This window comes from Vipera ursinii (genome assembly GCF_947247035.1).
Source record: "Vipera ursinii genome assembly, chromosome: 4".
Taxonomy (NCBI): domain Eukaryota; kingdom Metazoa; phylum Chordata; class Lepidosauria; order Squamata; family Viperidae; genus Vipera; species Vipera ursinii.
Window position 1 is genome coordinate 77,621,982 of NC_139514.1, and position 26,114 is coordinate 77,648,095.

Genomic DNA, 26,114 nt, shown 5'->3' on the forward strand with positions numbered 1-26,114 from the left:
CAGCATCAATAATTTTATTTTCCAAGTTCTCCACATACTCCATAACTGAGTCCACACGAACATCCAGGCGTTCTATATGTGCAGCTAAGCCCTGGAGTGCAAGCACTATATCTTCCCTCATCTGGTTGTTTTGATTCTTTATTTCTTGTTGCAAAACTTGCGTTGACTGCATCACAACTTGCTGGATGTCTGTCAGTGTAAATGCAGGAGGTGGGGAAGAGGGTGGTTGTACTGTAGGTTTCATCAAAGTCTGCCCTGCAGCTTGTGGTATAGGTGAGGAGATAACATTCTTAGAAAGCAGGGGCCCTCCCCCACGTCTCGCAGCCATCTCTTAAGTTTCAATTTCCTCTTTCACCCAGCAGAATCAAAGTTCAAAAGAAAAAAAAAGGGAAGAAGAAATAACAATTCTCTCAAAGTTCTTAACCTTCAATAAGAAGAATAGGGAACAGGCTTTCAAATACACAAAATCCGATACTGGATAAAGTCAGTTGCAAATTGTATCTCTTGCTTTGTAGCAAAATATAACAATTTTCAAACACAGTCACTTCACACAGGAGAGAAACATTCCAGCGCCATTTTTACTCCATTTCAAACTTGAAACTTGAAGAAGATAATGAAACTGAGTTAAAGTTGAAATCCAATTTGTTAATTCAGATCTTCCTGCTTTGCTCTGCCTGCTTTCCAAAGGAACAAAATACTCACAGTCCCCTCTAAGCAGCAGGTGTAGTTGTCGCGTCTTGTTCCACTCCTTTTGGAGCGAAGACGTCCTGGGAGCGGAGAAAGCCTGGACTCCGAGGGGGCTCACCCTGTTATCCCCCAAACTACTTGGGAGAATCGCAGGGGAGCTCTACCTCTATCCAGGCAGGCTCGCCTCTCCCTCTTCTCCCGAGGGAGAATCTCCGGCACCGCAGAACAGCTGATTTTCACTGCCTCCGGGCGTTTTGACGCTTCCCAGGATCGGGCGGCTTCAGAACGCTGCCATTCGGCGCGGCAGCGCTACCGGAAGGGCCATGCAAGTTGTTCTATAGCTCTTATGAATAAATAACAGTCTATATATTGCTCCATTATCTTGTAGAAGCGTCTAAGTATCTACTCCCCAACATTATTTTTACATTCAGTAGGACAGGTATATTTGTAATACATTTTTGCAATATCCTCCTATCTCACCCTCCCCCAAGTGCTGCTTCTACCTGTTTTCAGACACTTATCTTATTTGTTTTGGTCTTTGTGTCCTTTATGGTTATATAAGCTCTGGCTTGGCAGTTTTATAATTCTGTTGTAGATAGTACATTAGTGATTGCTTAAACACAGGGAAACTGAATTACAATAATGTTTGAGGATTCTGGGTGTTGGTCTCATATATCTGGATTTAAGTAAGCTTTCCTCACAATGGTGAGGAAAGCTATTTTAAATAATGTTGAAATTCTCTTAAGAAATTAATGTATTATAAATGGAGATTCTGTAGTTTCTCTCCAGAATGCTTTCAACTTTGAGGGTTAGATAAGGCCAAAATAATTAAGTAAGAATGACCAAAGAGTTTAAGCCAAAATGCAAGGTTATTACCTTCTGAGAAATATCCAGATAAACTGACTTGTTAGTGTACTGATTGACAATCTTTCAAGCCTGCTTTAATGTCCAGTCTTTAGCATTCTTATATAGTAGATGCAATATAATTTCAACCTCGGAGAGTACAATCTTGCAGAGCAAAGGAGATTCAAACATGTCTTGTATTCAAATATGTTTTATGCTGAATATTACCAAGGCATATGTTGCTTAGACAACGTTTGCATTGATTATATACTTGCTTTGGCTTTATGTTCATTTGTTTTTCTTGTATGTCAAAAACGCTGGCAATCTTGTACCTTGATCTTCAGATCCTTCCTGCTTTTTTGTCCAATGTAATACAGTACATTTCATCTGCTCTTTCAACACAGAATTGCTCTCATTCAATATTAAAAATATCCCTCCCATTTATTTTTTTAAATTAACCTTGTTTCATCCTTCTCTTCAAAGTTTATTGTAAAATGCACCTGATTCTTCTTTGCGATCAAATTGTTTTTCCTCAAGTGTTCAATACAGTTCATAATTTTAAGAGAAATATAGCTGGGTGACAAAATCTGTGTCAGTTTGAATAATCTTTTTCTGAATGTAGGTTATTTTTTAAAGAATATATATGTATGTACCTTATCTGCAGTATTGCTAGAAAAACTTTTTGAAGTAGGATAATTAATATTTTGTTCAGGTATTATCAGAAATACTTGAATTTCAATGCTCAGTAGAACAAAAATAAGGGATATTTATTTATTTGTTTGTTTGTTTAGCCACCCATCTTGTGATTTGAGGTGACTCTGAGCAGTTTACCATGTGAAGCTGCTTATAGTCATTCTTCTGAAAGTGTCAGTGTCTGTTCTATGTTATCTCTGCAACTTATGGATGGGAGAATTTCAGGATTTTGTATTAGATTGGGAAGTAAAGAACAAAACAAAAAAAGAAGGAAATTGCAAATGATATCCATGCATGTAATCATCAAGGGATTCTTTACTGGACTCAAGGGATTCTTTACTTTTTAAAATGTAAATTTGTATCAATACTCCATTATGGTATGAGGCAGTCTTGTGAGGATTGCTTATCTATTTGTGCTCACTTTTTTCTTAGATAATCTCCTAAAACCTTGGGTTAAATATACTTTCTACATTTCCAAAATTTTACTTAATTGGCTAATTTGTTTTGCAGTTTTCTGATACATGGTGTACATTTCCTGGAATCACTTGGACAATTAAAATAGTTTATGAACTAAATAAATACATAAAATAAATATCTGGGTAGTTTAAAAATTTGGAGTTATATGCATTTCTTATTAGTCTGAACTCTACAGATTTAAAAGTGACAGAGATTATGATAATGTCTTGAAATAAGTACTGGGACCAGCCCAGAAAGATAGCAAAACAGAGAAATTTTCTCCCTAACTTAACCATTCAGTTACATATAACAACCACAAGTTTCATAATGTACTCTGATTAAGTGCATATACTAAGTACTGTTTTATAGTATAATTTTAGGGGTAGCAATAATTTTTTTCTGGTTGTCACAGCACTCACAGTCTACAACATACAGTATGTGCTCTAGTTTATCCACTAAACTTTTCCACCTTCTGTTAATATTGAACATTTATGAATTTATAAAATTAATATCAAATTATAACCTAATTCTCTTCATATAATGAAAAAGCACATTGAAAGAAGCAAATGTAGGTGATTTGTGATTATAGTAATAGTTTTGTTTTTCATGGGGGTGATGGCTGTACTCTATCAAATTAAATAGAACTACCAAATAATCACTCTGTAGATCAACCCTGAGCTATAAATATTTTTTTCTATTACTTGTATGCTAACTGTGTAACAGTATATTTATCTGTTTATCACTGAATTCTCTGCAAACTCCAAGCTAATCACGATTATTTATTAAACACTGTAATTTATAAATGTAAATAGTTGATTTTCTTTTTAATTTATATTACTGATGTGAAGGAATTATTTAAATAGACGGTTATTGTGCATTAAATGACATCAATATATAATTCCCCCTTTTGCCTCCACAATATATTCTTAAAAGCTTAAAGCTGGAAAAGGAGTGTGGAAGGTAAAGGTTTTCTTTTTAGTAAGTCATTGTGAAATTTATGAATGGGAGAAGCTTTTTAAAATGTATATTAAAGAACATTGGCATAAGTTATGGAACATTTTATGCAACTAGAGTGTAGAAAAGTGAGGGTGAAAAATATGGTATATGATAGAAATAAAGTGTCATGGTTCCGACTAGTGAAACACTTCAAAGAACTTTCAGGCATTGTTTATTCTAAAAAGTCTATAATAATGAGAACAAAGCATCGGCAAGGCATGGTGGGATGCTAAGATCTGAATTCCCCTCCTTTCAGCACCTAATATCTGTCACAATTCCCTCCTCCAATTAGTAGTCATAAATCACATTCTTCAATCAGTTTGAAGGGCAAAGCTTCCGTTCTGTAATGCACCATTTCTTATTAAAAACAACTGGGGAAAATATTCTCCTTGCTCTCCCCAGCTTCATCTAATTCTAAGAGCAAAACAATTTAAAGGAAAAGGCTGTGTCTTATATTGTCAAAGCAAAAACATCTAATGTTTGCAGCGTTGACATCCAGCCCCCCTTACAAAAAGGATAGATCCTGTAATGTAAACAAAAGCATATGTCAGGGATTATCTCTTGGTTTGTTGGGGGTTTTTTCATGAAAATTTTCGATGAGTCGGTCAGCCTTCACATCGCTAGGTTTCACCCAAGTAGCTTCTTACAGTGAGTACCCCTTCCATTGTACTGCAATTTCCCTTTAAAAATTCTAGAGTCAAGAATATATTTCACTTCATAGTATGTCTGACCTGCTATTACGAGGGGCCGGGGTGCCTTCTTGGGGGGAGGTCTTAAGGTGGAGTCCCGAAAAGGTTTCAGCAGGCTGCAATGGAAGACAGGGTGAACTCTCCCTAAAAGCCTAGGGAGTTTTAATTCTACTGTGATGGGGTTGATGATCCTTCGATGGTGAAAGGCCCCAAGAATTTTGGTCCTAATTTCTTGCTGGGTAATTTGAGGCGTAAATATTTAGTCAACAGACAAACCTTTCCTCCAACTTGGAATGTTCTTTGGGGAGCCCTCTTTTTATCAGTCTGTTTTTTATAAGTATTTTTAATGCCTTTTTCGTGTTTCTCCAAACTTCTTCCCACCCCCTCACCCATTGATCAAGTGTCTGGGAAGCGGAGGGCACCTGAGGGTATTCAGGTATTGGGCTGAACTCTTTTCCTGTGGCTACTCTGAAAGGCGTGTAGCTGGTGCTGCTGTGAACAGGATTATTTTAAGCCACTACTGCAAAAGGGAGGTCAGTCCAGTTTGTCTGTTGGTAGGAAACATAGCATTTGAGATATTGCTCCACCATTTTGTTAGCAGATAGCACATCAGCCAAGAAGTTTTTTCCTCCCAGCATGTACTTTAGAGTGAAGTTGAAACGATTAAAGTACTGTGCCCACCGCACTTGTTTTGGGAACATTTTGCGGGTGTTCTTCAGTTCTTCTAGGTTTTTGTGATCTGTCCATACTTCAAATGGCACCTTGCTCCCCTTTAGATAGTGTCGCCAGTTTAACAGGCTACACCTAGTGGCAAAGACCTCCTCCCAGATTGCCCATCTTCTCTCGCTTTCAGTGAATTTTTTGGAGGTGTAGGCACAGGGTTGTAGGATTCTACTTTTGTTCTTTTGCAGTAATACAGCTCTGACTGCAATGTCACTGGCGTCAGCTTGGATTACGAAGGGTTCCCCTGGGCACGGGTGCTTTAGGACTGGTTCAGCAGCAAATTTTCAAAAACTGACAGCTCATCATCCAAGCAAGTGGTTGGCCCAGTCGCAGCTTCCCTCCTCTTTTGCCTGTTTTGAGAAGTTCTGTAAGGGGTAGGACAATTTCGGCAAAGGAGGGGATGAATTGGTGATAAAAGTTAGCAAAACCTAAAAAGCTCTGAAGCTGTTTGTGAGTCTTTGGGGGCTGCCATTCAATTATAGTTCCCACTTTGGCTGGTTCCATTTCTACACCCTCGTTGGAAATTCTGTAGCTAAGATAATCTAATCAGGTTTGGTGAAATTCACATTTCGACAATTTGGCATAAAGCTTAGCCTTCAATAGTTTCTTTTTTAAAACAAGTTTTATTGATTTTTCAGTTAAAATCTACATATTTAGAAAACATCATGATGACTGGTAATCAGAGATTCAGTAACAGAGTTTTCAGTACATAATTCAGGTTACATTATCAAAACATTCTTCTCAGTTTCCCTTAACATTTCATACAACCAGTTTAAACTAATAAATTTCTAGAAATAGCATGGTCAGTTGGAAAATTTGTCAATTCAATTTCATTGAGATATATCTATGTCCTATTATTAAGGTTTACCTAATTTTAATTTTAATTATATTATTCAAATTTAGTCTTTAACATCCCAAATAATATTCAAAACCCAAATTTCCCTTATTTCATTACAGCAAAAACTATACCATCTAACATGTACACAGTGGCTGAGTAGCTATGTTCTACCTAATAAACATTGTCTGTTTCACATCCTAATACATCACATGTTACTGATAGGACCACAGCCTATGTTTATCAATTTAGAACTATTTATACACAACCAGTTTCTGTTTTAAATTTTAGCTAATTCTTAATTCTTGAATAGAATAATCAAACGTCTTTTAACATCAAACGTGGGATCTATAAACCAAATTGCCATTATGTCAGTGCACAAATTATAATGTCTAAAATAAGCCTAATAAATACATAAACACATTCTAGTTCTATGTCATAAACATTTTCTATTTTAGATCCTGATAGATCACTGATTACTAAAAGGATATCCTTTAATGGTTCTCTAAGAACTCACTTTTTATATCTAACTTGGGCTTTCTTTTCTTGCCAATCAGGTGTCCAGACCAAGGCCTTTGAATGGCCAGATAGGTCTCCCTTCGCTCCAATATATATTATTTGAATCGAAGGAGCCCATCTAGCCATCAGTGGTCCACAAAAACCAAACCATTTGTAATCATTATGTTGTTGCCCTGTTAGTTCTAGACTCTGTATTTGCTCTAAAAACTTGATCTTCAGTTTGGTCTGGATTCCTCTTCCATCTGGGTTCATCTGCTTTAAATAGAGAGTCTTATCTAATTTTGTAATTAATGCTTTGCTATCCAGGCTTTCAGGAAACTGTCTTTGTTGATCTTCCATGTAGTTTCTTTAACACTTCTCTCACTAGCTTTATATGATCAGTCATATTTGTGCTATATATCAAGATGTCATCAAGATACACCAGAACACCTTTGTATAAGTGATCATGTAGGACCTCATTATTCAGTTGCATGAATACGGATGGGGCCCCCTGCAGTCCGAATGGCATGAGTTTAAATTGGTAGCATCCCAAGGGACAAAGGCAGTTTTCCACTCGTCTCCCTCTTTTATTCTCACCCATAGTATGCCTCTCTCAGGTCCAAGTTCATGAAAATACTACCCTCAGCTAGGTGGGTTAAGAAGACGTTCAAGAGGGGGAGGGGTATTTGTTGTCCACACTCACCGCGTTAAGGCCTTTATAGGCTATGCAGAGACGAAGAGACCCATCTTTTTTTTCTGTGAACAACATGAGCTCGTAGACTTGGCTCGTTCAATGAACCCCCTTGCTAGGTTTTTATCCATGTATTGTTGCATCTCCTCCATTTCGAGGGGGGACATGTGTACATCCTCGGTCGTGGGAGTTTGGCTCCTGGCAACAGTTCAATAGAACAATCATTGGGTCTGTGAGGAGGCAGGGTGTCACATTCTTTCTCAGTAAATGCCCCCACCAGGTCCCAGTACTCACTAGGGATGGTTGGTTCGCCTGGTGGCGGTGAGGCAGCCATGTGTGCTTGTTCAGTTGGTGGCCTAAATTGACTTGCTACCTCTGTTGAATCAGTGGGAGGTTTAGGCCCTATAGGTAGTCTCACAGTTCTCATTCCTTTCTTCCACCAGATAAACGGCTTCCATTTGTCCAACCAGGCTAATCCTAGGATCACAGCCTCAGTCATCTTGGGGGCCACCAGGAAGCGAATAAACTCCCAGTGCTCACCTATTTCTAGGCGTAGGGGCTCCGTTAATTGCGTGACGAAAGTCCCTCCCATCAGGGAACTATCGGCTTGCTTGAACCTCACAGATTTGGAGAGTGGTTTTGCTCGTATGCCCAGTTTCACGGCAAATGGCAAACTAATGATGCATTGGGAGCATCCAGAATCAACTAGCATATTTAAATCTATCTGTGTACCCAACTTAGGGATTATGAGCTTGGTTGATAGTGAGAAAGGTGGGATGTGTTGGCTCACAATCAGGTCATTCTCTCCTTCATTGTCACTGTCGAAAGAGGGTAGAACGGGGTCGGATCCAGCCTGAGTCCCAGCATCCTCCTGTGTGGGGGATGTGACCTGGGCAACAGGTTCCTACGTGATCCGGTTGAATTTCTCGTTAGCCGCTGTGCAGGTTTCTTTCTCGCTGCTGGTCCTGGTCTATTCTGCAATTGGGGGTAGGGGACTGGGCAATTTGCTGCTCGATGTCCCTTCTTTTCTGTACCAGAAACATTGATTGATGGGCCTGCAGAGCAGTTGGAGGTTTTTGTGTGGGTGATTGCCATTCAGGTTGTTCTGGCCTCAGTTTGGCTTCAGGTGGGGGAGGTTCTTATAACAGGCGAGCTGAATGTCTTGTTTTACTGCTGTCTGGTACCATTCTTGCAGCTGATCAGGTATTGCTCAATAGATGCAAGCCTGAAAGAGGTGGTCATCCAACCCTTCCCTGAAGTGATGGATTGTGGACTGCTCAGGCCACCTCTTTAGCTGACCGGCTATCTTGCAAAACTCTCGTACATACTCCAGGGCGGGCTGGCCACCTTTATCCTATGGATTTGTTCTTCTTCTTTGAGGGCAATGGATGGGTCCCCAAATCTTTCTCTCTGTCCTAGGAAGAAAAGGTGGGGTCCTCCAATTCAGGGGCTTGCTCATTGTATAAATTATTCAGCCATTCAGATGCCTCTCCCTCTAGGCTGGACGTAATCTTGTCGACCATAGCAGCTGGGTCTGGGTAGAGGTAGGGGCAGCGGTTCAAATAAGAGTGCACTTAGAGAAAGAAAATCAGCTTCCCTGGGTCCCCATTGAAGGTTGCTCTGAAAGGTGAATCAATCACTAGCTTCTGGGCTCCCCACTGTGGCTGTTGCACCCCCAGTGTTGCTGGTCCCATCTTGACTGCTGCTGTATGCCCAGGGGTTCCACGTTCATGGCCTGTGGCCACACCTCCTGCTGTGATTGCAATATCTGCAGTTGCAACTACCTGGGTTGCCAGGGGTCTCCCAAAGACAGCTGCCTGGGTGGTGCTGTTGTTGAACTTCCTGCTGTTGGTTCGCATACAGTTGTGGCACCCTCTGCTGCTGTAGGCCCCTCAATGGTTGCTGGATGGGTAGGTTGCTCGATTAGGTGTGGCAAGCTCAGAGGTTGTTAGCCTTCCACTTGCAGGGGTTCCCAAACATCCCATTGCTGCAGGGGTCTCAGGCTGCGGTTCTCTCTGCGGGGCTGGAGGGCCTGGCAGGGGACTCCTGGTGCTCGAGGGCTGTTGGTCTGCAGACAGGATTTTCCACTCACCCAAATTCTCAGTGGCAGATGAACTGGTAGCTCTCCACCATTCTGCTTTTGAAGTCTTTGAGGGCGGCAAGGCAGTCTTGAGGTGTCCGGAGTCTCTGCTGGGGTGGTTCCAGCCTGACGGCCAGATAAGCTCTCCTAACTGCTTGGGTTCTGCCTCCATCTGGGATTCCTGCAAAAACTCATCTTCCCACAGCATGCTGTCTGTTGTCCCCCCCCCCGCTGGGATGTCGGTAGTTGCCAGTTCACCGTCTTCAAGCAGTTTCTCTTTTCCCATGATGAAAATTTTTCCCTGAATCTTGGCCAGCTTCTCTCAAGCCTAGAGACAGCGGCTGGAGCTCAGGACTCCAGATAGTTTGAAAAGAAAGTAGATCTTAGCATGATGACATGGTTCTGACTAATGAAACACTTCAAAGAACCTTCAGGCATTGTTTATTCTAAAAATTCTATAATAATGAGAACAAAGTGTCAGCATGGCATGGTGGGATGCTAAGATCTGAATTCCCCTCCCTTCAGCACCTAATATCTGTCACAATTCCCTCCTCCAATTAGCAGTCATAAATCACATTCTCCAATCAGTTTGAAGGGCAAAGCTTACCTTCCGTTCTGTAAAGCACCGTTTGTTATCTTATTAAAAACAACCGGGGGAAACATTATCCCTCCTCTCCCCAACTTCATCTAATTCTTTTTTTATTGAAAAGTTTTAAAAATACATTTTTGAATACAAAAAAGAAAAAAAAACCCTCCTCCCCTCCCCTTCCCCTCCCCGACCTCAGAGCTGAATACAGGGTATAAGAATACAAACAAACATAATCTAAAATATGCTAACAAAAATAAAACATTAAAGTCTATCGCACTTTAACTCTCCATCGTCAGAATAATAATAAAATAACTACTAACTAGTTATACATCATATAGCTCCACTACTCATTCAAATGCTAAATGAAACTTTTTAGTCCCATATTTATTCTGGATATAATCAATCCATCTCCTCCATTCCACAATATATCTCTGTTACGATTGATCTTTCAAAGGCTTCACCATTTCTAACTGTAAATTTTTATAGTACACCGCAGTCAATCTGTCAGTACCCGGCGCTTTACCCACTTTCAATTGTTTAATTGCTAAAAAAAATTCTTCATCAGTTATCAATTGATTCATCCCTTCCTTTTGTTCTTGCGTAAGAACAGGAATATTAGCTCTTATCAAATAATCATCTATATCTACATCTCTAATCTTATCTCTAGCATACAACTTAGAATAAAAATCAACAAAAGCCTTTTTAATAAGACTCTGCTGATACACTATTTTACCCTTATGTTCTATTCTATCTATATTAGCAGCTCTTTGCTTCTTCCTTAACAAATAAGCTAACCATCTACCTGGTTTATTAGCATTACAAAAAGTATTATGTCTAGCATACCGCAAATTAGTTGCCACTTAATCTGCCATTAACTTATCAAACTGTCCCCTAAGTAAAGTAATTACCTTTGATCTTCCCATCAGATGGGTTCAAAATTAAAGCCTTTTCTTTTTCCTTAATTTCATCCTCTAATTCTTTCCTCCTGAATTCCAATTTACATCTATGTTTATTATTCAAATATATTAATACACCTCTCATATAAGCTTTACTTGCATCCCAAACCATCTCAATAGAAGTACCTTTATGCATATTAATTTTAAAATTAATTTTAAAAAATTCCTTCATCTGTTTTTTACACTCTTCCACATTTTCCTGGTATCTAAACAAATTTTCATTTAAACGCCAAGACTGTCTATCCCTATTATCTTTTTCTATCTCTAACCATGCTGGACTATGATCATATATAGTTCTTGGACAAATCTTGATCTTCTTAATCCTAGAAAAGAAATCATTAGTAATTAATACAAAATCAATCCTAGAAAAAGATTGATGCCTGTCGGAGAAAAAAGTAAAGTCTTTTTCTTGCAAATTCCTTTCTCTCCAAACGTCTTTCAGTTCCAGGTCATCCTTTATCTCAAAAAAAGATTTAGGCAGTTTAGCATGACTTGGGATGCTTTTAAAAAGGCCTCCCTTGTCCATTTGTACATTCAAAACGCCATTCCAGTCTCCCATAAAAATACAAGATTTATAATCCCACTGAATAATCTTGCTGTGTAATAAACTGTAAAAATTTCCTTGTTGTTGATTAGGAGCATATAATCCAACCAAAAGCGTTTTCTTGCCTTCTATTAACAGTTCAATCATAACATATCTTCCCTGTTTATCTGCTTCAATTAAACTCACTGTTAAAGTATTCTTAACATAGATAACAACTCCATTTTTCTTATCAGGCACAGAAGCAATAAACTGTGTGCCCAACCTAAAGTTTACCAAGTACTTTTGATCAGCCGCTCGAATATGTGTTTCCTGTAAGCAAATAATATCGTTTTTAAATTGCTTTAAATATTGAAATACTTTCTTTCTCTTATGTGGTGAATTTAGACCATTAACATTCCAGGTTAGAAGCTTTGTCGCCATCTTTTGCGACCTGAAGCTTTTGGAGCGCCTCTTCCAAAATCACCTGCACTCTCTTTGGCCTCGCTCCTCCCACTGCTTCACTGTAAGTAGGTTTTTGAGATGCCGTCATAACTCTCTGCTGTTCTTGCTCTTGTCTCATTCGTCTAGCTGCAGCGCATGTCATTCTTTGGTCTCTGACCTCCTCCATTGATACTGAAATCTGATCCACTCCTGTAACTTTCTGGAATTCTCCATCTTTCAGCTGCGTGACTCCTTCAGCACCTTGTGTACTCTCACTTTGTGGTTGACACTCTCCTTCACCATTCTTCCTTTTGGATTCCAGAAGTGGTATGGGGACTGCCTTCAAAATGTTAGCATAGAAATCACGTGCCTGTAACACTGTAAGAAGACGATGTCTCGTGCCTGCATACATCACCACCATACCCACTGGAATCTCCATCTGAACTGGATATCCCGTCTTCTTAATTCTTCTGCCAAAAAAGCAAACTCCTTTCTTCTTAAAATTTTTTGGGGGGATCTCTTTTAAAATCAAAACTTCTTGCTCTGCAGTTGCAAATTTACTATTGTAAAAAGCTTGAATGACCTCATTTCTGATTGCTCTCTTTGTAAAATAAACCACCACATCTCTAGGTAATTTCCTTTGTCTTGCAATCCATGAATTAACACGAAATATTTTATCTATATCCACCATAATATCTTCTGCTGAACGCCCCAAAACGCCTTCCAGGGCTTCTGAAACTACTTTTTTCAAATTTTCCTTAGAATCCTCTTTTAAGCCCCTAATTCTCACAGCAAACTCCATCTCATGGTATTGTACCATGGTTAAATTGTCGTCAGTCTTATCCATCACAGTTTCAGCATCCATTATTTTAGCATCTAATCTGATATTATTTTGACTAAGTTCTTCCACTCTCTCATCCAAACGCTCAATGCAAACGGCCATGCCTTGAAATGCAAGTAAGATGTCTGCCCTCATTTCTGTTAGCTTCTCATCCATAAGTTCTGTATGCTTCTCATCCATAAGTTCAACTAATTGTTGAGATTGCTTTTTCATAGCCTCTTGCAAAACATCCTGCACCTCTTTTACTGTCAAAGCCGGTGCAGGTGCAGGTGCAGGGGGAGGGGGCATTAAAGCCTGTAACGAAGATTGCTGCACCGGGGAAAGCCTTGCACTTCTAGAAACTTTAGATGATTTGGCAGCCATTTTCACCCACTCAATTCTGTTGCGCACTTTCACTTTTTAAAAATCTCAACAAAATCCACTGAGTTAAAGATCATATACTTGCTCTGACATGATTCTCCTGTACAGCTCTGCCTGCATCCAAGTAATCCAAAGTTCACTCTCGCTGGCATGGATGGTTGCTGTGTCCTGCTCTGCTCCAAAGCCCTGGAGCAGACGTGTCCCGAGGTCCGGAGCAAACTCAGGTTTCGGGGGGGCTCAATTCTTCAACCACCAGAGTTTCAACTCTGGCGGTCTGGGAGAGCTCTAGCCCTGCCTGGGCACTCACCCCCTCCTCTTCTCCCGAGGAGCGGGTTTCCGAGCCGTCAAAACAGCTGATCGGTGCTGTTTTCGGCGGTTCTACAGAGCGACGGGGCTGACAGCCTAAATGGCTGCCGGCAATGGAGCCTTACCACCTAGAAGCCATCAACTTCATCTAATTCTAAGAGCAAAACAATTTAAAGGAAAAGGCTGCCTCTTATATTGTCAAAGCAAAAACATCTAGTGTTTGCAGTGTTGACATAAAGCTTGTATGAAAAAAATCAGTGAAATATTTAGTGATTCAATATTTTTTCTTGATTGTTTAATGAATTAAAAAATGCATAGAGAATTCTTTGGTGATACCAAAAATATGTTGATATGTGAATGTTCGTACATTATTACTGTATGTGGTATATTGTTGGCTGACAACTTGATATAGAAATTGAAGTAGAAAGGTGAGTCTGTTGCAAGGGATACTGTAACATTTCTGCTTGAAGAAACAAACTGACTGTTTGTAAGAGACTGATTCTGCCTGTGAAATCTAGTGTTCCATATGTAGGAGAAACTAATATATGAAGGGACAGAGAATGAGTGCAGTAAAAGATGAGCACCAAGAAAATAGTGGCAGGATGGAGTTAATGTATTAGTTAAAAGGGATGTATTGAAAACTATAAAGGCTCAGCAAATCTGTTGACCCATACAGATCATGTGACTCAGAGTCTTAACAGGTCAGAGTATGTTACTGTTTAGTTGTTGATAACAATACTCCAAATTTTCATCTAACCAATCTGTTGGCTATCATAAGCCAGTTATAAACCACCCAAATGAGAAATTGGCCAGCTGGATCTTCCAAAAGGAAAATTCTATGGTTCAGGAACAGGCCAAAATCTAACCTACTCCTCCAGTATTTCACTGAAACCCATGTGTGGTAAAATATAAATAGCCTGTGAGACAAACTGGCTGCCTTTGAGCAGGATGGAAGCACACTAGTCTAATGTGTACCCAATACCTTCCCAAAGGGAAAATTTATGAACCTGGCTCCATGTTCATTTAACTTCTGAATTATTTAATACACAATTAAGAAAGGAATACCATACCATACCAGTATGGACAGTGCCACCATTCTTTCTGCTTCCCCATTGAGTATGAAGTAATCCATTCGGGTTGTTTTTTTTTTTTTTTTTGCTACATTGAGTTTTAAACTTATGATTAACTGAGAAACCCTAAGGTATTCTTAAGAGGTCTCTTTTCCACTCTTGGAAATTGACAACATTACTATTACATAAATTGAAAGACAAAAAGGACAAGTATGAAAAGTGAAAAGGGGCATATAACTATCAGCAAATAACCCGAGCTTGCAAAGATGAAGTGAGGAAAGCTAAGACTCAAAATGAACTAAGGCTTGCAACAAAAATAAAAAACAACAACAACAACAAAACATTCAATGTGTGAAAAACAAGTTAAGAAAATGATTGGTCCATTAATGGGAGAAAGTGACAAGAAGGTGACAGGCAACAGGGAGAAAGCAGAACTACTTAACTTATTTTTTGCATCTGTCTTTACATAAAGGGAAGAAACAGTCTAACTTATCAAAAACTACTGTAAAAAACAGATTAGAAACACAGATTAAAATAGACAAGAAAATGGTGAGTGAGCACTTGTCCACCCTAGATGAGTTCAGATCACCAGGACCAGAAGGATTACACCCCAAGGTTCTGAAAGAACTGTCAGATGTGATCTTAGAACCACTGAACTATATCTTTCAAAGATCCTGGAGCACTGGGGAACTACCAGAAGACTGGAAAAGAGCTGATGTAGTTCCCATCTTCAAAAAAGGGGAAAAAATGGATCCAGGAAACTACGGACCTATCAACCTGACCTCAATACCTAGGAAGATTCTGGAAAAGATAAGCAATGAGTCAACGAACACCTAGAGGCAAACAAAGTCATTACCAAAAGCCTACATCAGTTTGTCAATAGATCATGCCAGACAAATCTTATTGCATTCTTTGACCAGGTGACAAAATTAGTGGAATAGAGGAAGGCTGTGGATATAATTTACTTGAACCTCCATAAGGCATTTGATAAAGTAGACCAGGGGTCCCCAACCCCAGCCCATGGACCAGTACCGGGCTGCGGCATGCCAGCAACCGGTCCGCACAAACAAGCAAAGCTCCATCTGTGGGATGCAGGCAGCACACACAACCATGCACCCTCTGGTCTGCGGAATCGATCCCTGGTGCCCAAAACGTTGGGGACTTTTTAAATAGACCACAAACTACTACTTGATAAGATAGAAAAATATAGGTTAGACACAGCATCACCACCAGATGGATTTGTAGCTGGCTGACGGCCGTATTCAGCATGTAGTCCTCAATGAAACTGCATCTACATGGAGGAAAGTGTGTAGTGCGATGCCCCAGGGCTCTTATTCTGGGCCCAGTGCTCTTCAACGTCTTCATCAATGAATTTGGATGAGGGGATAGATGGGGAACTCATCAAATTTGCAGACAACACTAACCTGGCAGAGACGCGGTGGCTCAGTGGGTTAGGACGCTGAGCTTGTCGATCAGATGGTCGGCAGTTTGGCGGGTCGAATCCCGAGTGCCGCGTAACAGAGTGAGCACCTGTTACTCATCCCAGCTTTTGCCAACCTAGCAGTTTGAAAGCACGTAAAAATGCAAGTAGAAAAATAGGGACCACTACGGTGGGAAGGTAACAGCGTTCCGTGCACTTTTGGTGTCTAGTCATGCAGGCCACATGACCACGGAGATGTCCTCGGACAAACGCTGGCTCTTTGGCTCTGAAACAGAGATGAGTACTGGCCCCTAGAGTTGGAAACGACTAGCGTGCATGTGCGGGGGAACTTTTACCTAACCTGGCAGGAATAGCACTCCAGAAGATAGGCTTAATATACAGAAGGATCATGACAGACTTGAACATTGGGTGCTATCTAACGAAATTCGGTGGTGAAAAAAGTAAGGTTCTACATTTAGGCAAGAAAAACCAAATGCACAGGTACGGTATAGGTGGTACCTTGCTCAATAGTAGTAACTGTGAGAGGGATCTTGGATTCTTAGTGGACAATCACTTAAATATGAGCCAGCAGTGTGCTGCAGCTGCCAAAAAAAACAACACACTCTAGGCTGCATTAACAGAGGGATAAAATCAATATCCCCCTTCATGGATTACTGCCTTGTCATGGCGAAGGGGCTTGCGTAATTCAATGAAGCTATGAGCTACACCGTGCAGGGCCACCCAAGACGGACAGATCATAGCAGAGAGTTCTGACAAAACGTGATCCACTGGAGAAGGAAATGGCAAACCACTCCAGTATCTTTGCCATGAAAACCCTATGGACAGTACCAAAAGGCAAAACGATATGACGCTGGAAGATGAGCCCTTCAGGTCGGAAGGCGTCCAATATGCTACTGGGGAAGAGCAGAGGGCTAGTACTAGTAGCGCCAGAAAGAATGAAGCGACTGGGCCAAAGCCACAAGGACACTCAGCTGTGTATGTGTCTGGTGGTGAAAGGAAAGTCCGATGCTGTAAAGATTCTTTCTCCATAGGAACCTGGAATGTAAGATCCATGAATCAAGGAAAGCTGGACGTGGTCAAACAAGAGATGACAAGACTAGACATCGACATCTTAGGTATCAGCGAACTAAAATGGACAGGAATGGGTGAATTTAATTCAGATGACCATCAGGTATACTACTGCGGGCAAGAATTCCTCAGAAGAAATGGAGTAGCCTTCATAGTCAATAAAAAAGTAGGAAAAGCAATACTGGGATACAATCCTCAAAATGACAGAATGATCTCAGTTCGAATCCGAGGCAAACCATTCAATATCACAGTAGTCCAAGTCTATGCCCCAACCACCAGTGCTGAAGAGGATGAAATTGACCGGTTCTATGAAGCCCTACAGCACCTTATAGAACTAACACCAAAAAATGATGTCCTTATCATCATGGGGGATTGGAATGCTAAAGTAGGAAGCCAAAAGATAACTGGAATAACAGGCAAGTTTGGCCTTGGAGTACAAAATGAAGCAGGGCACAGGCTGATAGAATTTTGTCAAGAGAATACGATGGTCATAGCAAACACTCTTTTCCAACAACCCAAGAGACGGCTCTACACATGGACATCACCAGACAGTCAACACAGAAATCAGATTGACTATATGCTCTGCAGCCAAAGATGGAGAAGCTCTATACAGTCAGTAAAAACAAGACCAGGAGCTGACTGTGGCTCAGACCATGAGCTTCTCCTTGCAAAGTTTAAGCTTAAACTGAAGAAAGTAGGGAAAAGCACTAGGCCACTCAGGTATGAATTAAATCATATCCCTGTTGAATATACAGTAGAGGTGACAAATAGATTTAAAGAATTAGATCTGATAGACAGAGTGCCTGAAGAACTATGGACAGAGGTTCGCAACATTGTACAACAGGTAGCAACCAAAACCATCCCAAAGAAAAAGAAATGCAAGAAAGCAAAATAGTTGTCTGAGGAAGCTTTGCAAATAGCTGAGGAAAGGAGGGAAGCGAAAGGCAAGGGAGAAAAAGAAAGATATGCCCAATTAAATGCAGAATTCCAAAGAATAGCTAGAAGAGATAAGAATGCCTTCTTAAATGAACAATTGAAAGAAATAGAAGAAAACAATAGAATAGGGAGGACCAGAGATCTTTTCAAGAAAATTGGAGAGATGAAGGGAACGTTTCATGCAAAAATGGGCATGATAAAGGACCAAAATGGCAGGGACCTAACAGAGGCAGAAGAGATTAAGAAGAGGTGGCAAAATTACACAGAAGAACTATACAAGAATGAGCTTAACGTCCCTGATAATCACAATGAGCCAGACATCCTAGAATGTGAAGTGAAGTGGGCCTTAGAAAAGCTGAGCAACAACAAAGCTAGTGGAGGTGACAGTATTCCAGCTGAGCTATTCAAAATCTTAAAAGACGATGCAGTAAAAGTGCTACACTCAATTTGCCAGCAAATTTGGAAAACTCAACAGTGGCCACAGGACTGGAAAAGATCAGTTTACATTCCAATTCCAAAGAAAGGCAGTGCCAAAGAATGTTCAAACTATCGCACCATTGCACTCATTTCTCATGCTAGTAAAGTTATGCTTAAAATTCTACAAGCTAGACTCCAGCAGTATGTGGATCGAGAACTACCAGAAGTACAGGCAGGATTTCGAAGAGGCAGAGGAACTAGAGATCAAATTGCTAACATATGCTGGATCATGGAGAAAGCTAGAGAGTTCCAGAAAAACATCTACTTCTGTTTCATTGACTATGCTAAAGCCTTTGATTGTGTGGATCATAACAAACTGTGGCAAGTCCTTAAAGAGATGGGCATACCAGACCATCTTATTTGTCTCTTGAGAAACCTATATGCGGGCCAAGAAGCAACAGTGAGAACTGGACACGGAACCACTGATTGGTTCAAAATTGGGAAAGGAGTCCGGCAAGGCTGTATACTGTCGCCTTGCCTATTTAACTTATATGCAGAGCACATCATGAGAAAGGCAGGGCTAGATGAATCAAAAGTTGGAATTAAGATTGCCGGAAGAAACATCAACAACCTAAGATATGCAGATGATACCACTCTAATGGCAGAAAGTGAAGAGGAACTAAAGAGCCTCTTGTTGCGAGTGAAGAAGGAGAGTGCAAAACTTGGGTTGAAACTAAACATTAAGAAAACCAAGATCATGGCATCCGGCCCTCTCAATTCCTAGCAAATAGATGGGGAAGAAATGGAGGTAGTGACAGATTTTATTTTCCTGGGCTCCAAGATCACTGCAGATGGGGACTGTAGCCAAGAAATTAAAAGACGCTTGCTCCTGAGGAGGAAAGCCATGGCAAATCTAGACAGCACACTAAAAAGCAGAGACATCACCCTGTCAACAAAAGTGCGTATAGTCAAGGCTATGGTCTTCCCAGTTGCAATGTATGGCAGTGAAAGCTGGACCATACGAAAGGCTGAGCGCCAAAGAATTGATGCCTTTGAACTATGGTGCTGGAGAAGACTCCTGCGAGTCCCTTGGACTGCAAGGCGATCAAACCGGTCAGTCCTAGAGGAGATCAACCCTGACTGCTCTTTAGAAGGCCAGATCCTGAAGCTAAAACTCAAATACTTTGGCCACCTAATGAGAAGGAAGGACTCACTGGAGAAGAGCCTAATGCTGGGAAAGATTGAGGGCAATAGAAGAAGGGGACGACAGAGAATGAGGTGGCTGGATGGAGTCACTGAAGCAGTAGGCGTGAGCTTAAATGGACTCCAGAAGATGGTAGAGGACAGGAAGGCCTGGAGGAACATTGTCCATAGGGTCGCGATGGGTCGGACACGACTTCGCAACTAACAACAACAAAAAATCAATATCATGTGAAGTGTTAATACCACTTTACAATGCCTTGGAATTCTTGGAATACTGCATCCAGTTTTGGTCACCACGATGTAAAAAAGATGTTGAGACTCTAGAAAGAGTACACAGAAGAGCAACAAAGATGATTAGGGGACTGGAGGCTAAAACATCTTTATATAGTAATAGAGCTGCATTGTGTTTTACTTGGTCAAAACTAAAGAGAAATTTCCTGACAGTTAGAACAATTAATCTGTGGAACAACTTGCCTCCAGAAGTTGTGAATGCTCCAACACTGGCAGTTTTTAAGAAGCGACTGGACAACCATTTGTCTGAAATGGTATAGGGTTTCTTGCCTGAGGAGGGGGTTGGACTAGAAGACCTCCAAGGTCCCTTCCTATTATTATTATTATTATTATTATTATTATTATTATTATTATTATTATTATTATTATTATTATTATTATTATTATTATTATACATTTATGTAATGATAATCATCCTGATCTGAACAATTGAGATATTATCCCTGAAAACTCAGTTTGTTAAAAACTGTATTTCACTTCAGTTACAGTTAATCCAAACTTCTGTGTATCCAATTCAGGTGTTTGGACATTTCACTAATTTTTTACTGTATTAAGACTGTAAAGGTTCATATTCAAATACAAGCTCCAAAGCTACCTAAGTTATCAATTCAACTCAGAATAGCCCAAAGCACATATTCCAGTAGAGAGAAGTTCCCTGCAGATGAGCTCCAGCACAAATCCAAAAGCTCAGAAGACTAAATCTCTGGTCCTGGAGACCAACCCAGATTTGATATTGTGACATCCTGGGGCACGTATATTTGCCTTTATTAGTGCAAGTGGCCAATATCTTTTCTAAAATAACATTTCAATGTAGTTCACTGGTTTTATTTAATGTGGCATTGCATATTAACATCCCCAGGTTTAATGGTACATTACATTATATATTCCATTCTTATTTGCAGTTGCAACAGTAATCTTTGGGCCATTTATTAAAATGTGATATAGAAACATTTCAAAAAATAACAATTTTAATAATATTGATTTTTTTAAAACAATTACATATTTTTCTTATGATTGTACTGCTACATAAACTGCCTTGGAAAACAGTTAATTACAAGCATCATTGTAATTAACATGTAAAATGTTGGTCAGTGATACTTTTGTTTTGATGAGTAATTTTTTTGTTACAAAACAATTCCTAACTATTTTCTTTTGTCTTTTGGGGCAGTTTTTCCTCTTCAAAATGGTAATGTTGCCATGGTGACTGGAGGAATTAAAGGAATTGGTTACCATACTGTGAAGAATTTGGCAAGACTTGGAATGCACATTATAATAGGTATTACTGTTGTGTTAATATCTGTTAATTGCATGTTTTTATCCTGTTTATGCAATTCCTCCAGAAATATCTGAATAACATTTTAAATCTAGTAATTGCCCTCAGAAGAGGATTGCTTTGTAATGTAGAGGCTTGAAGAAGAATATTTAACACAATTAGGAAAACATTTAACTTATGGATATTGAACAGTTTTAAGAAGGATGCAATTGGAGAAGAAATATAAATATAGATATAAAAGAATGGTTACATAAAGTTTGTTTTGCTAGTGCAAAGTTTCATTTGGTAAGCAAAGAAAAATAATTGTTTGGAAAATGTAAGTTTTTCTGGTAATGAGCTGATGACTAGTAGACTGCCTTCAGTTTTTAAAATCTAAACAACATATATTTTGCATTTTTGCAAGCATTTCTGAAAGTAATGATAATGTAATGTATTGGGCTTTGTCTTGCTAAAAGAATATCATGTGGGGTTAATTGCTGGAAGGTTGCTCAAGCAGGGAAGCTGGCTAACGGCTCCCAGCTCCTCAGACAACTCATCTCCAGCGCCGCCATTGGCTGCCTCTAGGGCGGCAATAGGTTGCTTTAAACCTATTTGCCACCGCCTAGAGGCCAGGGTATAAATTGCTGCATTCGCAGCCCTGTTTCTCAGTTCAGTTCCTGCAACCAATTAAACAATGATCTTTGCTGAACTCACTCGTCTCAATCAAGCAACGAACCCAGTATCTAACACTGGCGACGAAGGTGGGATCCTGCTCCTCCAACTGAGCTGAAGAGTCACTAGGAGAGAGGCTGAACATGCCTGGCAGGAAAAGCAATTCCCCTCCCTACGGTCGGTCTAGCACAGCCACACTAGTGACCATACACCCAGAGGACCAGTCCCTGGGCAACGAAGGAGCAGGACAAGAAGACAATGAGCCCCAGCCGCGAAGACCAACAGAAATGGCAAAGGTCGGAAAGCTGGAATAATTTGACATAGCTCACCCAGAAAGATGGTCTTCGTATCTAACCAGGGTTGAGAACTATCTATGCACGAATCAAGTTGCCAAGGATAGCCTGAAGGCTGCTATGCTTCTGTGTGTGCAGCCCAGCCACATTCGACATCGTGGAGAACTTGTTCGCACCAACGCCATTGGAGTCTGTAATGTTCATGGACTTGAAGAAAAGGCTCGGAGACCACTTCCAGCTCAAGCTATCGGTAATCGCTTGGTGCCATGCATTCAAACTGAGAGTTCAGCAACCAGGTGAAACAGTGTCTGAATTCATCGCAGCAATGAGGCAGGCCGCACGCCTGTGCCAGTTCTCCGACGTCAAGGGGAGGCTATGAGACCGGCTTGTCTGCGGTCTCCAGAATCGAGAGTTACAGCAAAAACTCTTCGCCAAAGAGACTCTGTCATTCCCAGGCGTGCTGAAAGAGATCATGGCGGACGAAGCCACTGGTGGGGCCATACGAGCCATGCGGTCTGCCAAAACAGCACAGCACAGCACGAGGAAGCCGTCCACCACGAGGATGCCGAACATGCAGAAGACCCTGAAGACAACACAGAAATCAACAAGCTACAAAGACACAATGACCAACAGCGTCACAGCAACAAGCAACAAGGGACGACTTACAAGACAGAACCCTTACTTAGGTGCCCAGGGTGTGGTGGCTGCCACCAATGCATGGACTGTAGGTTCCGGACAGCCATGTGCTGGGCTTGTGGAAAGACTGGCCACATTGCGTCCATCTGCAGAGGTCTCCAGAGGGATCGGCCATCGAATTGCCAGTTGGACATCCTGACTAGGAGAGGTACCGGGGCCCCGGGACAGTGTAGTGTAGGGTTTTGCTCCAGCTGCAGAAGTATTTGCTGTATGAGAGCTCACCGCCCTATTAAGCTGAAGTTTAGACTTCAAGTGGAGCTGCAAGGGGTCCCCTGCAAGATGGAGCTGGACATGGGTTCAGCCATATCCATTATTTCACTTGAGACATTTAATTTCATCTGCAATTGCAGTAAGAGATGGGCCAAGTGAGGCCATCTGACATTATACTAACTGATTTCCAGAATGCCAGAGTCGCATTGAGGCTCAAGTACATGGGTGTTACACATGCCAGCAATCTAGGCCTGAAATGCCGCATGGTCCCGTCCACAGGTGGGAGGAGACACACACACCCTGGTCGAGGATTCATATAGACTTCGCTGGGCCCTTTCAGGGACAGCTCTTTCTTATAGTGGTCGACAGCCACTCTAAATGGCTGGAAGTTATACCAATCGCAAATACGACTACTGCTAGGACCATCCAGGTGCTTAGAAAACTCTTTGCAACGCATGGGACACTGGACATCATAGTGTCTGATAAGGGGGCCCAATTTACTGCGGCAGAATTTCAGGCTTTTCTGAGGGCAAACCTCATTAGGCATGTGACATCGCTCCATTTCACCCATCTAGTAATGGTCAAGCCAAACTAATGGTTTGCACCATGAAAGAATCATTGAAACGCATAGTGACCGGTGACTGGCACCACAGACTGGCCAACTTTTTGCTCTGCCAACATTCCATGCCATGCACGGCAATGGGAAAAAGCCCAGCAGAGCTGCGCTGGGGGAGGCAACTAATCACGAAACTGGACAGGTTGCACCCAGACCGGGTGGCAGCTGAGGCCTCTCACCCAAAACCCCTGAGCGGGCTGCAAGTGGACGACGGGGTGTGTGCCAGGAACTATGGGCATGGGAACTTGTGGGTTCCAGGGAAATCACCAAAATGTCAGGCCCTCTCTCTTACGAAGTGGGCCTAGAGGACGGGCAAGTCATCCGTCGCCATATCGATCAGCTTAGAAAGCATTTTCCAGAACGGTCACAAAGCAAAGACTTCGTCCCAGGTCCCATCCACGGACCACAAACCAGCAGCCAGGCTGATCAATCCATAGGCTCTGAGGTCCCAAGCAGTCAGAGCAACGGGGAGGTGGCCATAGGGGGGCAAAGCCCAGGAGTGCAACATGGGGCCCCTGATGGAGAAAGCCAACCAGAACACTACAGCCACTGTGCTAACTTGGAGGAGCAATTGGACGCTGGGGTGGGCTGACCTGAAAGGGCCAGCCAGAGAATTCTGAGTCAGCCTGACTCGCTGAACTTGTGGACCCTGGTCTACCCAGGCCAGCGGGCAAGCTGGTGGGCCAGGGAGTGCCTGACTCTCCCAGGCATTCCACGAGGGTTTGCAAGCCTCCAGCATGTCTACAAGATTTTGTTCTGAAATAAGTAAGCTATTATGTTGTATGTATCAATATTTTATTAGAATTTCCGGTTCCTGTTTTTCAGCAGAGCAGTTGGAAGATTCAGAATGCCAAATCCTTCGGCTGAAATTTCTTTTTGTTGGGGACCCTAAGGGGCCAGAACCCACCCTGGAGGGGTGGAATGAAGGAAGGAAATCCCAGGGACTTAGGAGAGACGGCAGTCTCTCCGAACAGTCCAGAAGAAGCCTCCCAGAAACCAACAAAAGAAAAGGCTGGTTAACTTCATGTCCAGTCATAGCTGAAAACAAACGGAAGTCATAAGCTTTTAAACTAAACGGATCTCAAACAGCATGCTTGAATCTGGGTAAGAATATTGATTTTCTCTATCCTACCTATTTTCCTGAAGAAGAAAGTCCCCAAAATAAGAGATCTCCGAAGAAGGAAAGGGGGAGGGGGACTCTGCTCCCTCCCTTTTGGTTAGCGGCGAAACTTACCCTTTAGAGAAAGAAAAAAAGACTAGAAAGACCTGACAAATGAGCAAATGCTGACACCTGCTGGTGGATGAGGATTTTTTTTCTTTTCTGACCCTCAAAGTTTTTAGAAAATGCAGCTTTGTAAACAAAGTGAGAATAACACAGCTGAAGCAATGAATACCTCACAAAAGGAAACATATGATAAGTGATAACAATTTCAAAGGACAATGATTTTAAATTACGTAGAAATCCAGAATAACTTTGAGAGCATGAATCAACTTATTTCCAATTTAATTTTATTCCAAGAAATTTCCCAGGAAAATACAGTAGAGATGACTGAAGAAAATTCTGAGGATAGAGACTTAAAGATGGAACCGTATAAAATGATCACTTCACAAAAGGAAACATATGATAAGTGGCAAAAATTTCAAAAGACAATGACTTTAAACTACAAGGTAATGCAGAACAACCTTGAGAGCATAAATCAAGTTATTTTCAACATAATTTCACTCCAAGTAATTTTTCAGGAAAATACAGTAGAGATGACTAAACATAATTCTGAGAATAGAGACTTGAAGATGGAACCGTATAAAATAAAAAATTATGATTTAATTCAAATGGGAAATATTTTAACACGTCTAAGCAACTTTGAAGATAAGGAAAAGAATGAGAAAAAATTCCTTACAGGGAAACAAATGATGCAGCAAAACATATTGATTAAGAAAGGCAACGGCCAGAGAAAAAAGACTAAAATGGAAATTCAGGGAAAAAAAGATGGAGCCTATCAGAGAGAATACTTAAAAAAGAAACATTTGCTTGAATATGGCTAAAGAAATGGAAAAACTTTGAAATATACTACTCTTAGAGGGATGAATTTATTTTTTCCCCCTTAACTAATATAATATGTGTTTCTTTTTTTTTCTTCTAAAAAAAGTTGAAATGATTTAAACAAAAGCAAATGTTTTAGTTATTTAAATATGATGATAAGAAAAGCATAAAAAATGTGTTTTGAATGAGAGTTAAAGGATTAAATGATTAGAACTATTGAATGGAATGCTTAAAGTTTAAATAGATTAAATACATTCTTAGCTATGGTTAAAAAGAATAATGAAATTGAGGGAATAAATATATATTAAATTAGGAGGGATACATATTTTAAGTGATATGTTATTTTTTGTATCTCGGTGCTCTTGTCTGTTTTGTTTCCCTTTTCTTTTTTCTTTTTCTCTTTCTCTTTTTCTTTTTTTCTTCTTTTATGTCTCTCTCTTTTCTTTTCTCTTTCTACTTTTTCACTTATCGATTAAGAAATATAAAAGCATGAGAGGGTTTATATGGAAAAAATAGAATTAAATCCACCAATGTAAATATAGTTAAATGTTGAAAAGATTGTTTACAAATTTACTGAATGACTTATGTTATGTTATAATGTATGTATCATTAATGCACTGCTAGCCAGGAGAGTCTCTGTATTAGCCAGTATGGAAAAATGTGTACATTGCATATTACTGTTGTACCTCTGTAAAACTTGT

The 26,114-nt window shown here is 40.6% G+C and overlaps 1 protein-coding gene across 3 annotated transcripts in view; it reads left to right on the forward strand.

The window, feature by feature from the left end:
• The window catches only part of LOC310639676 (E3 SUMO-protein ligase ZBED1-like), a 329,070-nt gene that overhangs the window by 29,073 nt on the left and 273,883 nt on the right, over positions 1-26,114 (forward strand). For 2 of the 3 annotated variants that reach the window (XM_083361508.1, XM_083361510.1), the window contains exon 2: positions 20,802-20,909. The exons of the other annotated variant lie outside the window; for it this stretch is intronic. In XM_083361508.1, the coding sequence (XP_083217634.1) occupies positions 20,802-20,909 (108 nt within the window). The remainder of the gene's footprint in view (positions 1-20,801; positions 20,910-26,114) is intronic. 3 annotated transcript variants of the gene reach the window in all.